The 15,661-nt window shown below is 33.9% G+C and overlaps 1 protein-coding gene across 2 annotated transcripts; it reads right to left on the minus strand.

The window, feature by feature from the left end:
• Positions 1 to 758: 758 nt before the first annotated feature.
• On the minus strand, positions 759 to 13,368 carry LOC101262018 (ubiquitin carboxyl-terminal hydrolase 8). 2 transcript variants are annotated; one of them, XM_004241307.4, is made up of 13 exons: positions 12,944 to 13,368; positions 11,663 to 11,908; positions 10,939 to 11,080; positions 9,353 to 9,412; positions 9,182 to 9,277; positions 7,890 to 8,225; positions 7,314 to 7,454; positions 7,016 to 7,186; positions 5,515 to 5,772; positions 5,171 to 5,319; positions 2,815 to 3,363; positions 1,901 to 2,174; positions 759 to 1,293 (listed from the first exon to the last, which is right to left on the minus strand). In XM_004241307.4, the coding sequence occupies exons 1-13, from the start codon at positions 13,030 to 13,032 to the stop codon at positions 1,177 to 1,179; spliced, it is 2,628 nt and encodes an 875-aa protein (XP_004241355.1). In that variant the 5' UTR covers positions 13,033 to 13,368; the 3' UTR covers positions 759 to 1,176. The 2 variants fall into 2 exon arrangements, with proteins under 2 accessions (XP_004241355.1, XP_069154922.1); XM_069298821.1 differs by having other exon boundaries at positions 935 to 1,293; positions 7,890 to 8,240.
• Between the last annotated feature and the right edge of the window lie 2,293 nt (positions 13,369 to 15,661).

Raw genomic sequence — 15,661 nt, forward strand, 5'->3', positions numbered from 1 at the left:
TGATCAGTGCGTAAAAAGATAGGTAGGTTTCTGAGGTATACTTGCTTTGATATCAGTCAGCACTAGTCTATCCTGTCAAAGACATTATCCCAAAATTAAAGGAGTAGGAATGAATAATAATTTCGAAATAGAATGTATTTTAACATGATAATTGGGGTACAATTGTCAATTGTTTACTATATATATACTACCCCTAAAAGATTAAAATGGAGTTGCATTGATTATAATTTTTGAAAAAAATACATATATATAAATACACGTATACCAACCATATCACAATTGTACATTTAGTTTATCGCTATGAGAATTTCGAATACTAGATGGTTAAACTCGAAAAAACAGATCTTCAAGCTCTTTTTTTTTTGTGTGTTTGAAGAAGCTACTCATCTATCACCTTACACCCTGAAAAAAAATGAGGGTGGGGTGGGACCCACATGCATGTTACCCTAACGATATAGTACTTTTTGGGGTTTCCTATTATGGTATAGACCCACCGGTTTAATGAGAGATTGATTCAACAAGATCCACCAATCTAGCTGATGTTCAGTCTCTTTCACATTGGTATTACAATAATATAGACATATATATAATGTACTCCCTCCCTTGCAAGAGCTCAAATCTGATATCTCTTATTGACTAGAATGATCATATTCATCTCATAACAAGCTCGTTTTGGGGTTTCAAACGCAGACTCAACCTCAGTCTCCTGAGAAACTCTATTGTGAATGTGCCTATATCAAAGGTGAAAATGGAAAAGGTAGAAACAAAGTATAATGCACATTGGAAATTATCACCAAAATTGCAAAATGTAATTCCCCATCTTCTAATGACATACTCAATTAACTTCATGTCATAAAAGACCTTACCTTTTGCTTGCTTCCTCCCCTGTGCATAAACAATCTGTTCCAAACTATTTTCTGATCTGTTGCCATAATTAAGGAAAAGTATCTTCTATTTAAAACGGCTATGGAAACATTAACTTAAATTTCTTTCCCTCTTTGCTACACTGCTACATAACCATTGTTACCACTTCACTAGATTCTTTTTGACCCAAAACTACAACTAAACTGGATGCCATGGTGCCAAAGGTCAAAGAATGTTGAAACCAAACCCATTCCTGTAAGGCTTTGCGAAAAGATAAATCAAGCCTTGATGTTTAGTAACTATAATCTAACGTTAGGTTTCTTCAACTCGTCTATAAAACAGAACATACGCTGCTGAGGTTTTGATCTTGTCCTTGTTGATGGGAGACACATGGCTGTCATCGAAGTCATACCACCGATCAGCACCTTGCTACATTATTAAGAAAAAAAACAGGTTACAATATTTGAATTAAATTGGGAAAACTGGAAAGGCTCTTTCTTGCATATTCTTCATGATGCAGATGATAACAGCAGAACAAAGATGCATGACTAAACTTTAAAGTTCAATATACAATGGAAGACACTTGCAATTACATAAACTATACACGCCTACGAAACATGATATTTCTAAATTTCCCCTTGGAGAGAGGTACAGTGACCCTGACTCTGACTCTGACCCCCACCCACCCCTCTCCCCAAGTTCTAGTCTTTTTTTTTTTTTGGATAAGCTGAAGATTATTTTATCATAAGATATTGCGAGTTAAAGTTTTGCCAAGAAATCGTACAAAGACAATGCTGCAGAAAATACAAAAGAAAGGACTTGTTTTACATTGCATATTCAGGGAGTCTAACAAGTGCATCATATCATGCAAATCCAAAACTAACTTCCCTTTCATCCAGAAGTACAAATTTTGCATACATCTATACCCAGCATTAGTATTCCAATTTTATCAGGTTTAAAAATTTCTATTTTACATTAGAACAGAATCACAAGAAAGCAAAAGAAGCAAGGTATTCAAAATAGCAGCACCACTTACATGAACAAATGCAGTATAGTGACCCCCTCCCATGCTTCCATAATGGTTGCTAATTGCATAAAGCATATACCGATAGGAAGATTTTCCATCCTTGTAGGCCATATATGAGGATAAATCGAGATCATGAGTGGGGAAGTCAACGTATGTCTCCAACTTGTTCTTTATAAACCGGCTGTATGAGAACCTCTTCAGGTGGATGACCAGAATTTCCGGCAGTCTCCAAAGATCCAACTTCTTAGTGGCTTGGCGATGCTCCTTACATCCAGGGCAAAACCTAATGTTGGATACGAAAAAAAAACGTTAGGCAGATCATATTCATACTTCCAAAATGAATGACACAAAAAAATGATTAGATGATAAAATAGAATATTAGAATTTTTGCATGAAAGAAGTCTTTCAACCCGATGAATATGACTGTCATTGCCAAAAGTGGCCCTGATAAATAACTCAATGTCATTATCTAAAAACTGTATATAGTTGATTCAAGAAACAAAGAGCAACACTTCATGCAATGTGCAGAAAGTCAATAGAGGTGTTACGTGACAGCATCAGCCAATGTCGTGTCGTCATTTCTTTAACATAACTGAACTAGTGGTTTGGAGGCTACTGCTCATGCCATGCTACAAAGTCAAGGTCCAATTTGGTTAAGGCTAATAAGAACAGTTTAAGCCCCATAAGCAATCAAGGTGTGGTGAAGAATATCGACCTAATTGAAATAAAATTTTGTATCAAAGGGAGAATACAGTATGTAATTACGAACGTTGAGGATTTATGACTGTTAGCACAAACCAAAAAAGAAGCAAAAAGAGAACCATTTCAAGAAATCTCTGAACATTCATGTGTTATAATTTATAAATATAAAACTTGCGGACAGATGGCGTACAATCACAGAAGTGAAGGAGCTGCATACTTACCACATATCTTCTGGCCCTAGAGGTTCTTCCTTCAGAAATGCCTCAAGACATTTATACAGTGAGACAGAATCTTGAGGTCTCTTGCCAAAAAACCCAGATTTGAAAACTTCGGGAAGTGAGCTGAAAAGACTTGTATTGTATTTTTCAACCATTTTAGGTGACCAATTTACAAGTACATTTAACCGTCCAGGGATATCTGTGGACTTTAATGGCTCATTCATTACAATCTCAGCGCCTTTAGTAATTGCCTTATCATCTGATAGATAAAAATGAAATTCCATATCTAAATGTTCGGCAGCATTTTCCTCAGCAATTCTCGCTGGAAACCCATTTACTCTTTTGTCATCAGGTTCCATTTCTGTACGTACTTCAGTAGAACTTCTATCAAAGTTATGCTCATCCATCTGGGCTCTATTTTGGACTAAGAATGGTACAAGTAACTGCAGATAAAGACTACAGACATCAGATCCTTTAAGAACTCTACCATGTGCGGCAAGTGGAATACCAAACGCCTTCCAATTTGAAGTCAGCTTCCCGTATATATAATGCCTGCACATGCAGTCTTTATTAGATTGCTAGAATGAGAAAAGGAAGCAAGGAAAATATTTCCAAAGAAAATATCAGCCATCTTATTTTAATGAGTAGTGGAATGCTACAAGATCTTTCCAGCTTAACAGATCAAAAATTAAAACAGCAAAAAGAAGCAGCAGGAAATTCCACAGTATGAACAACTCTAATAGTTCAGATGCATGAAAAAAGCAATAGTTTCCTTTTTGCATCTTCATGATTTGTACACATAATCTAGAAGGATAACACAAATTATTTCAATTACATGTTACTCCAGGAACCATGTACAGCGATGATTAGTAAAGCATTCAGGTGAGGCAAGTTGAGACTCAGAATGTTCAATAGTACTAGATATACACCTCACTTTTTCTTTACACAAGATGCAAGTATATGGCAACTATCAAAAACATTCTCTCTGCCCCATAAAGGAAGGGGTAAGGTTTGTGTACACCCCATCCTCCCAAAAGGTCTGCGTACACCCCACACCTTCCCAAGACCCCACTTGTGGGACCACACTGTGTGTGTTACTGTACAAGTATATATGGCAACTAACAACCTACTCTTTCAACTATCTTGAGTTCAAGTTACCATGATTAATCAACCACTCTCCATAGTAAACTAATCGATTGAGAACTTCTTTGGAAAAGGCAATTCATAAATATCCTAATCTTAACACCTCGGGCCTTAGTTCAAGTGGAAAAGATTGAGAGACTTGTGGCTTATGTCACAAGTTTGAACCCTGTTCTATACGAACTAAGCTTGGTACTTAAGGGAGAATGGTAGGAAGAGGGGACCATTACCCCGAGTTCAAGGGTTGTGGTTGGTCCTAAGGGTGGCCCTAGAAGGAGTTCTCCATCCACCAAAAAAAAAAAGAAATATCTTAATTTCACTGAGCTGGCTAATAGTAAAAGGATATTTGAATAACAATATTGTAGTTCTTGGCCTTAGAAACACCAATATTGAGACTAACTGAAACAGTTGAAATTGTTTGTATGATATTATAGAAAATTTTGATATTGAATCAAAAGAGTAACAGCTATTTTACCTACACTCCTCAGTGATGCTTATAAGCACAAGTGTAGTGATCCCAATAAGATAGATCATACCAACACTTTCAATGCTTTCCGAAGTTATGATAAAGTTGTTAGTTAGACTGTTCAGTGGATCTTTTTTATTTCAATTTTTGACAAGTGGATAAAGTAGTCAAAATTTGAGCAAAGATGAAATCCTAGCAGACGAGAGGCGCAACCACCAGAAACAAAATAACATTCATTATGATCTTTAGATAGTGGCATAGTGCTGTCTACTTCTATTTTTTTTTCTCACAGAAGACAGTCTAAAGTGAATGCTCCTTCCTAACAAAAGACTAGTTGTAATCTAATTTACTTACAACTGACATTTAGAAATACAACGAATCATACATCACTTGCTCTAAAATCAAGGTAAATTTGATATTTTGGTAAGTAATTCTTTAACCTCAAATTTTCCATATCTGCGCTTCTTCAAAGGATTGGTTGTGAGAATAATGTTGACACATAAATCTTTTTACTACATTATTAGTAACAACATATACCTTTCTGCAGAAAAGATTTTGTCAATTCTTTTAAGCAATTGAAATCATAAAGTACACCCACAACCAAACCCTACCACAAGGTCAGAGTGCTTTTTTTTCCAACTTATGAAACATAGTTGTGCATGTAAGACACGTCTTAAAATGAACAGTAAATGTTTGATGAACTTCAAAGGAAAAAAGATAAATGCCCAAATTATGAGTAAAGTCAGGACATACTCATCGATCTGTTGATGTGTAAACATAACCAAGGGGGCTTCTTCAGTACCCTTGTGCAACCGATAAGCAACAAGTCGGTCACCATCTCTTATTAAAGACAATGAATCGGATGGCTCCTCAAGATAACGTATAATGCGGTTGTTGTATATCTGTGACCAGTAAATGGTGTAAGAGCTAGAAATAGAATTTTATTTTGGAAATACGGGGGGAAAAGGAAACTACTTGACTATCAGACACACCGTATATAAGAGCTGGAAATAAGTTTTATTTAGAAAACAGGAACCAAGCAACAACTCGAAATACATAGAGACCATTTCTCATCTTACTGGAAATTGTGCACTAACCTCAGCCACCAAAAGGGTCTCATCAGACTCCAAAGAACATGCAATGCTCAAAGCACGAATTAGATCTTCAAGCTTTCCATCCTTGGGAACAGTGATTGTAAATGTAGATATCTGAAGATCACTGCCACTTTCTATAACTGTGAGAGTCATCGACCTCATAGATGTAGATGGCAGAGGCAGTGATAAATACATGAATGGATCAAACATGACGGAGACCTTTTTGCAAACAGGACACACCAATGTGGAGCGATATTGGCCCTGCAACAATTGAATAAGCTCCGAGAAATAAGACTACATGAAAATTGTATAAATACATAGGAAAAAGATTCAGATTAAGTTGACGGCTAAATGCTCCTGAGGGTAATAGGCAAATCATGACCTGCTGGAAAACATTAACTCAAGGCTAGCATGCGAGCACCTCGACTAATGTTACAAGGTACCTACTACCTGCCACCAACACAGGTACCGGGTAAAACTATCCAAGAACCACCTCGTGTTTTTGCCTCTGACCGGATTTAAACATGATACCTCATGGTTCGCAAGTCGCAACTCACTTTATTGACCACTAGAGCACACCCTTGGATGCTAGAGTCAACTTTATTATACAAAATATAAAAATAAACTAAATAATGAGAAGACGACAAGCTGTCCTCAATTTGTTGTAGTTGAAAATTATCTTAGAAGTGCAAAGCTTTATCTCACAGCTGATTGGTCTAAGATGTGTCTAGAGATTATATGCCAACCTAGACCACGTAATGAATAAATAGACCAATACCTTCCAAGCCCCTAATGCCTATAGACTGCATAAATGTCAGCATAATCACGAGGTTCAAATTTTCATGGGTTTTCGGGATAAGGTAAGTTCAAATTTTCATGGGTTTTTCGGATAAGGTAGGTTCAAATTTTCATAGGTTTCCTGGATAAGGTAGGTTAAAGTTTTCATATGATTAAACTTGTAAAAGAATACTCACAAAGACATTTAAAGGAAAATTCAGAGCCCATTTAGAGAAAAGGAAGCAACACATATAAAACTAATTTGTTTTGATAGAAACCAGAATCCAAGATTCATCTCTTTGTTCAGGAAAATTTTCCTTTTAAGAAGATCTGACCCAATTTTTCGCATCAACAAATAGTATAAGAATACATTAAAAGTACAATATGTTTGAATCTCAAGATAAATTGTGTCAATCTCTTTTGGAGAAGATAAAGAGTTTTTATTGATAAATAACGCAGAGAATCTAGACAAAATATTTAGGGCATTTGAAGTAAGCTTCAGGAATACTGGTTAAACTTTCCCAAACAGTTGGGATATCATTCAGTAAAGTTCCGGATATAGTAAAACATTATACCACTTCACTCTTCTTGATTTTCGAGTTAATGTTGAAATGAAATCAACGATTTCCAACTTTTGGCAGTGAGCTACAAGATAATTTTGGACGCTAGTGAAATAAAATGTTTTTTACTTCTAGTGAGATATGAGAAAACATCGTGAGTTACTCACTTGGCACACGTCCACTATGATGGAATCATTACGAGCCAGATGATAGTGCCAGTATTCATCAGCGATTTCTTCATCTGGACGATCATCTCCATCCTTAGCTTCAACATAAGGCTTATCCTTGACGCGGTTCAAATCTTCGTGAAGTCCATCTAATAGAAAAGCTAAGACCTCCTGCGGGTATGCATAAGGAGAATCAGATGTCAAAAGATGCACACAAAATGAGAGGGCACGAAAAGTGAGCATGAATAAATGACTTGAACTTGGAAAGTTAACCCAATAGGAAGGACTGAAATTGGACCTGAGAATCATGCTGATTGAACCCACTGAATTGAGGAGCAAAATGTGAGAGCTTTACTTTGAATGTTTTTGGTGCCACAGGACTAGCTCCAGGAGCCCATAATTTCTTCAGAAGGTCACCAAAACCAGAGGCAATTTCTCCCTGAAACAATTGAAAGAGACAAACTTAGGCAAAACAATGTGTAAAGAGACAGAATAGAACACAATACTTAGTTGGGAATATTGAGGTGGGAAGGAGGAGGAAAAGTAAAAGAGGTCGTTTATTTTCCTGTATTTGGTAACAAAAAGTAGAGAGATATCGTTCAAGCCATAATTTCTTAAATCTACGAAATTAAATGGAATGGATATGTTTCTTTTCTTTTTTTTTTTTTTTTACTTTTTCCAGGATAACCAAACACAGTTGGAGGAAATAATGAATTCTTCACCTTGGAGTAATCGATTCAATTTCTCTTTTGACTTTTCCAACCAAACATAAAGTATAAAAGGTTAAGGGATGTTAACATTGAATTATTCAGAGAGAATTGAAGAAAACATCTAAACAACCTGCAATGATTTTGAAATACTAATCATTGCTTACTTTCATTCCCAATGGGTTGTCATGATTTATTTCTCTCTTGTAGTCCCCAAGAAAGTAATCAACGAGCTTTGGCGTATGTGCAAGGCACTGGAGAGCACTGTTCATGAAACAGGTGTTCCCTAGGTTTTGCAATCCAGTCAAACCCAAGGTACCAGCTTCACATGAACCTCCAGAAAAAGATGAGGAACTGCTCCTAGTGAGATTAGAGGTTATACCACTGCCAGAACCATTCATCAGAAGAGAAGAACCATTAAGGTATGATACTGACATCTCATCCTTTTTTGCTTTATTTTTAACAGAATCTGATAACCCATAAACCTGCAACTCCAAGAGCAGCTGCAAAGCAAAAAACTAAGAGGAATCATTCCTTGCTTATTGACGGTATGAACCATCAAACACATAATTCTAGAGTCACTAAGAAGACTGTAAGATGACCAATAACCAACGAATTACTTGAATGATATTGGATAGCTTAGGTAATGGGTAATATACAAGGAAAACAAAGAAAATAAAACAGCAAGAACTTTCACATCCTTCTCATTTGTTTCACAGGTACACAATCAAAGGAAACACAAACCAAACAATGATTATGAAACAAACTGGTAACAACTTCCACAAATGGAAGAAACAAATACTAAATAGTCCATTATTTTGTAATCATATATCCAGCTAAAAATAGCATAAACTAATTCACTCATTAGTTTGACAAATCAAATGGGTGTATAAGCAGACTGTTCTAACAAACAGTCTCACTTTGTGTGTTTCTCTTGTCCCACAGTAAAATAGAAGAACTAAATCTTCTTAAAGGGTACATCATTCACTCTGCAAATGAAGAGCACGTCTACTTCTATTGGCTGAATTACTCCAGTACAACCCCTAACAGATGTTAGGTGTGGCGGTTAGGCATCCTTAGACGAAAGAGTAAAAAGGTGATTCACAGAGAACTGATTTAATGGGCTAAGCATTGACCCATGCCCAAAAAAAAAGCAAACACTAATATAGAAAAACATATGATCTCCCAGTATGCTGGAGAAAACTCCTTTCGTCACTTCAATCTTAGTTGGAGTTTTAAGTGAGCATATTCATCAACTTAGTCACTGTAACCTTTTCTATGAAGCAATCACTAGTTAAAGAAATAAAAGAATCTGCTAAAAGAACTTAATTAGAAAACCAGAAAAAAGTAAACCAAATTATTTTCTAATGCAAGACAGAAAAATAATGGCAGATGCTGCAGAAGCATTGGTTGACTTTTAATTGGTAGTCATGATTATGAGAGAGTTAGAACTACATACATCTTGCTCTGACTGCTTCTGAGAGTCTTTGATCATATCATTACTTTCATTTGAAAAAAACAACGCCGTCTGCCCAGATAAATCCCAAATCCTTGACTGCAGAGAACCAAAATGTCATTAATCTTCTCAAACAGACCTTTGCAATTGATTAACAAAAATATCGGAACTTACGGGTTCTGTATCCACACTAAAAATTCTGTAAGCTCTTCTAAAGCACTCAACTGTATTGTCCTGAATCAAATGTGAGAAAACAAAATATTAAAGCTAGACTCAGAAGGATATAAAGCAGTACAACTGAACTCCAAAGCATAGGTGAAGATATATTGCAAGATAAAACAAGAAACTTCGTCCAAAGAAAAAAATGCAAACGTCTAACATGCAACACTTTACAAAATGTAAACAAGTTATTCCAATTACTTAGTAAAATGATGTACTTTTGGAAAATACATTTTTATGAACACAAGCTGAGGCAATAAAAGGACAAGTTGATACTAACATGTTAAGAGAAAAAAAAAACTCAAATTAGCATCAACATTTGGGTGAATGATAAATACGAAGTAGCATGGAAAGATCACGGATACACAAAATCTCTTGGTCTAGCTTCACATGTGACCCTTTACTCTAATTATTTCCTATTAGTTTAATAAAATATGGAATTCTCTATCTATTTTACTTCGTCACACTTTGATGTAGTTTCAATAAACAATCTCAGCAGTATCAACTAGCCTAGTTTATTCAAACCAGGGTTTCCTCTTAGATTTTAGTGATCAAGAAAGAGAATTTGTCAATATAGATAAAGGTGGAATCTCAAAGCATCCTTGAGTTTGGTATATACTTCGTCCAAGCCATTTAGGGGAACAAATGATTCTGCTAAAACTTAAGATGTGAGATAACTTGTTAGTTTTAAATTAAGAGGATAAACCTGTAACTGAATCTACTATATTATCTTGAAACTGATTGATTACCAACTACATAGTTTCTTCTGATCCAGAAGTGGGAAAGGGTGGGGGTGCTTGTATCAGTATACCAATTTCATGTCATAGCTACAGACATACAAAAGGATGTATTAGCACATATTGTTGAATATTGCACCGTTATACATTGTTAGTTCCTGTCTATAAAATTTAACTCTAGAGTAATTCACTTTGCTAGAAAGACAACACAGTGATGGAAAAGTGTCCTTATATCATTTTCACAAAGACTCACTCCCTAGAACTCTCGTTGTAGTCATAATTTCCTGATGAGCAGTTTTGGAATTGGGAATTACAAGCATCAAATGCTTCAAGTGAACTATATAAATAGCAATTGGATTGATATCATTGTTTTACGAATGCATGCTACCATGCAAAATTTATAGTCCACTATATCAGGAAATAGATACCTATCAAACTAACGTACTTGTCATCTATTTGCAAAACTCAACACCACAAATTGTGTGAATTGATTAATATTAACTGTAAAACAAAAGTGGAAGAACTTTAGCTGCTATTTCCTTCCTAGTAATTCACGTGAGGATGATATTAGATGGATTCATGCATAATCTTCGTTCTTAAAGTAGATATATTGAGCATTGCCATCTTAGTTCCTTCTGAAAATTTCAACAATCAACAGTAACAAGAAAAGTGATGAAAAAGAAAGCCAGCTTCTCAAGGGCTATACCGAAAGATCATATGATTATGCACTCTATTAATATTATGATAGTACAAATCTCACTGGAATGATAGATGGAACTAGAAATTCAAGAAGTTATTTTTAACCTTTTTGCTAATCCTGACTCCTAAGGAACTGGTTTCCCGTGAAACAGAAAGCCTCAGCTGTAAAGGATAGACATCCGCAATATCCTCATCTGTAACTGAAAAGCTTTTTCCATTCTTAGCAGCAGCTTTAGAGTTACTGTGCCTGAAATATGAGGGAGCAATTCCAATCAAATTAATCAGAACTCTAAAATGAAGAGATCAACTTTTACATAGTTCGAAATGCATGAAATTATTAACGTGCTAAACATCCAGTTACTGGGATCCAAAGACAGATTCTGTTTCTTAAATGTGAAGAAACACCAAAAAGGAAAGTGAAATGATCAGTTATAAGTTAATTTCACCCCAAATAGAAAAAGTGAGAAAGAAACAAAGGAAATAAAGAAGCATTTTAAAGTTACAAGAACAAATGGTGGTTTTTCAGAAAGAAAGTATAAAATGCTTTATACATTGAGCTTCCATATACACTAATAAGGCATTTAACAAAATATATATTTACAAATCGGATTTTTCATCCAACTAGAAACCACAATGAAGTCTCGAAAGGCTTGAGGCCTTTATAATGTGAAATGAAAAAGTGAGTGGTCTCAAAAGCAGAAGAAATCAACAAACTAACTTCAAGTGGTTCTCAGAATGCTCAACAACTTTAGTGTAAATCTCAATAAGAAGAGGTTTCATCATACACATTTCAAGGAATACAAAGAGAACAGAATTCTAAAATACTAACCATTTGAGTGCCTGCAGCCACATGTCGCCGGGGACTAACGCATAGTCCCGGCCTGATACCCCAACTTCACCATTCTCCTGACTCTGTGATAAGGATTCCTCCTCTCTCCTCAAGTTAAATGCGATATCTGGGCTAAATATGTTGTTAATGAGTTTCATTGCTCCATAAGATGGAGCTGGTGCTACTGCATACAAGGTAGCCGACTTCCCATCTGATGGTGCTGAATCCTGTGCTTCCTTCCACCACCTATAATGACAAATACAATTTCTCAGTAGTGCTGTAAATGTAGATGTGCCTGTGGAGCTTGTGATATATGCATGTGTAACACTTTGATCCACTCCATGAAAACACACGGAGATCAATAAAATCTTACCTAGAGAAGATACTGCCAAGTGCAAACGATAACTTCTGGAAATTACCGTCTCCAGCTATTTACCCCCACCCTGCCTACTAAAACATTCTCTTTCTTCTTAACAACCAGTCTCAAGCATCAATTTTCTTCTTTTCTTTCACGCTCTCCTCTACCCCCTACTAACCACAGAACTTCGCCACTGATAGGAGCTTTTTGTAATAAAGAGAAACAACATTTCAACAGACAGCATACGGTGTGATAAACCTAAATCTTATGTAGAAGGAACAATTTGTCAACTTCTTTTGAAGTTTATACTATTAGACAGATAACCAACGTTTTCAGATCTCTTTAGCACTTCCCCATCCTACTTCTCAACTATTAACAACATCAAAAAATATTACAAAACCCAAAATCCAAGACTATACTTTCTTATGCTAAAGTTCACACACAAACACACACACGATTCGATCCAAAAGCTAAGAGGTGAGCAAAAACCAACAACATTGATTAAAAACCAACACTATTTCAATGTATAAAGCTCATACAATCACTAATCCAAATGAAACTTGAAAAAAAAAAACACGATTTGATCCAGCAGATTAAAAATGATTACAAACCTAAAACATCTCAATGTACTAAAACTAATACAGCTACCAATCTAAACAAGAAGTAAAAGAAGAAAAAAAACTAGCTCTAGTTTCAACTTTCTCGTTATCTCATGGGTGCAGATATATCTCTGATTCAGATTCGGATTCAGCTGAATTGGATCAAACCCACATCATAAAATCAACTCATCAAAGCAAGCCCGGAGAATTCAATTCCTGATTATAATCATTAATTTTTTTTCCCAATCCCTTTGTGTTTGCTATATAAACACTTGCATGATGAATGGGTCAAGGAAAAGAGACAAAATGGGGAAGTGGGTTTACCTGTAAGGAACGAAATAAACTCGCTGGTCATCTTTTACAGAAGATTCGGTCTGTTGCTGTTGAGAAGAATCCTCCGATGGGTTATCCATTTCTATAGACGGAATTCTAGAGAGAGAGAGAAAAGGTAAGAGAGAGAAAGACTCGGAGTTTCAGAAATGGCGGAAGAGATTTGCAGCAGAAAAAATGTACACCATTTTATAGGAATGAGGAAATGGCGGATTTTGCAGAGAAACAATTGGAGCTTTTTTCTGTGAAGAGGATTCAGGCGAAAGAATATTTATGAAAAAAATACAGAAAATAATTTAATGCTTATATATTTAAATTTTTTTACAGTTAAAATACTTTATTTAATCAAATAATTTTTCTACAGATTTGTTTAAATTCATAAATTCACAGAAAAATAAAAAAATAAAAAAAAAAGTTCTAAGGACAGATCAGATTGATCTTGACTGTATATATTATCTTAATACAGCTAATTCTATTACTTTTTTATTTATTTATTTCTTTTTTCCTTCTTTTGTTTGTTCCATATTTTTTTATTAATTTCTTTTTTTATAATGGACAATACAATGAAAAATAAATTGAAGTGACTTTTTGTATTTTGATACAAAATCAGTTTGAGAAGTGATGTTAAATAAATAAATAAATTGTTGGTGAAAGTCTAATACTTCATTTGTTCTAAAATTAGTATGTTTAGAAAATTCCAAAATCAGTCTTGTTTTAAAAATTTACGACAAAAATAGCAATAATTATTTTTTTTTATCTTTATATTTAAAAACTATTACTTCTTAATAGTGTCATTTCTCAAAGAATATCTAATAATTAAAAAAAACGTAATAAATTAAATTTCATATTTATTATTATTTAATTTGCGACGAGGAAATAATTTATTTTTCCTTTAAACAGTTTTAGAGTACCTTTTGATGTACTTTGTATTTATAATTAACAATTAACAAAAAGTTTATTCAATTTTCATTTGACTTCAAAAGGTCAAACACCCTCCAATTAAAAACTAATCTTTTTAGCCTTAAATAGGTTTTCTTTAATTTTCAATATTACTACATATAGATGGAATGTTTTTTTCTGGGCTATCTTTTCAGTTATAAATACTGTTTTTCAACTAAGAATTTAAGAGAGCACAATCTAGAATTGTTTTTTTCTACATTAACGTATAGTTGAAATATTTTCAAAAATAATTATATTATTTTATAAAGTTGTGTAAAAGTAAAATAGAAATAACTCGATATAATTGGTGGTGTAAAATCAAGTCTTATCGAGAGTTTTAGTTTATTCAATAGAAAATTGAATTTGTATATATTTTTATCTGTTCATAAGAATAGAAATTAATATAATTCTAATATCAAACATTTCACGATAATTAATTAATGAGCTAGCAACTTAGCTATAGAAACTTTTGAAAAAGAAAAATCATAAAAAACCTAGTGTTCTACATAGAATTTATTCAAGCAGATTAATTGGAAATAAACTAATTTATAATAACAAATAATTGTTTTTTATCATCATTAACTCGATTAAATTTATTTATTTTTAAAAATAACATAAAATATTGAACTCTGAGATCAATTTTTAAAGCAACTTTTGGGTGTCTATTTGTGACTTGGAGTGTATGATTAAGCCAGTCTTGATGTATAAGTGAAATGTTAATTATTAATCTGGCAAAATACTCCTCAAGTAGTGATATCCATGACATTTTAAAAAATCACATTGTCCATATAATTTCAATTAGTAGTGTTAATTGATATTTAAAAATAAATAAATGATGATTTAGAATATGATATTATAATTGATATATCTTTTTAAAATTAAAATCTTAAAAATCAAATAATTCAAAACGGCTGTAATATTATTATGGACGAATTTGGTATGTGTTTGGAATATAGGAATAGAGAAAGTCATCTGATTAAATGAATTATCCTACTATTTTTTATATATAAGAGCTCATTTCAACATTTAGTACAGTTCATGATCTTATAAACTAATCTAACCATCTCTAATCTGTTATATACAACTAATATGTAATTTTCATATAATCGACTAGAGCTTAGAAGTCGTAAAATAAATTTTGATGATCGATCAAATGCGTAACTTTTCCCTTTTTTTCACCCTTAATAACAAGTGGTATACATTGCCAACTGGATCCAAACAAACGCAGATGGAAATTGGGCCCAGAGTAACTTCTGTTGCTCATCTAAAGTAAAAGTAAAAATTTAAAGAATCATGTAATATTTAAAAAAAGTAGGGAAAATTGGAGAATACAAAAATTATAGTTGTATATTTAAGTTATTTTTCTAAAGTAAAATATCAGGCCCGTTTACTACAATGAGCCCACCTCTTCTATTGGACTATTAGCTGGGCTTTTTCAAGCTGTAGTGCACAAAGGTGTCCTGGCCCATACAGCAATTAGGTACCCATATTGAAAGCAAGTAAATTTAAATTCACGTATACAATATTCCCAACAAGAGTATGTCATTCTTGAGATTTTTAGTTAAGTATATATATATATTATCAATAATGTCATCGAATTTTAAATGGAAAAATTGTATAAAATAGCAAACTGATAACCTAAATTAAATAGAATAGCTAGGGTTTGATTTAATTGTGCTCCATAGCAAACATTATCTAAAATTTGCCAGCATCTCTCTCCCAGGAATCTCGCTCGCCACTCTCCATTCTCGCTTGCCTCTCTCGCTTTATTCA

Source organism: Solanum lycopersicum, chromosome 6 (assembly GCF_036512215.1).
Source record: "Solanum lycopersicum chromosome 6, SLM_r2.1".
Classification (NCBI taxonomy): Eukaryota; Viridiplantae; Streptophyta; class Magnoliopsida; order Solanales; family Solanaceae; genus Solanum; species Solanum lycopersicum.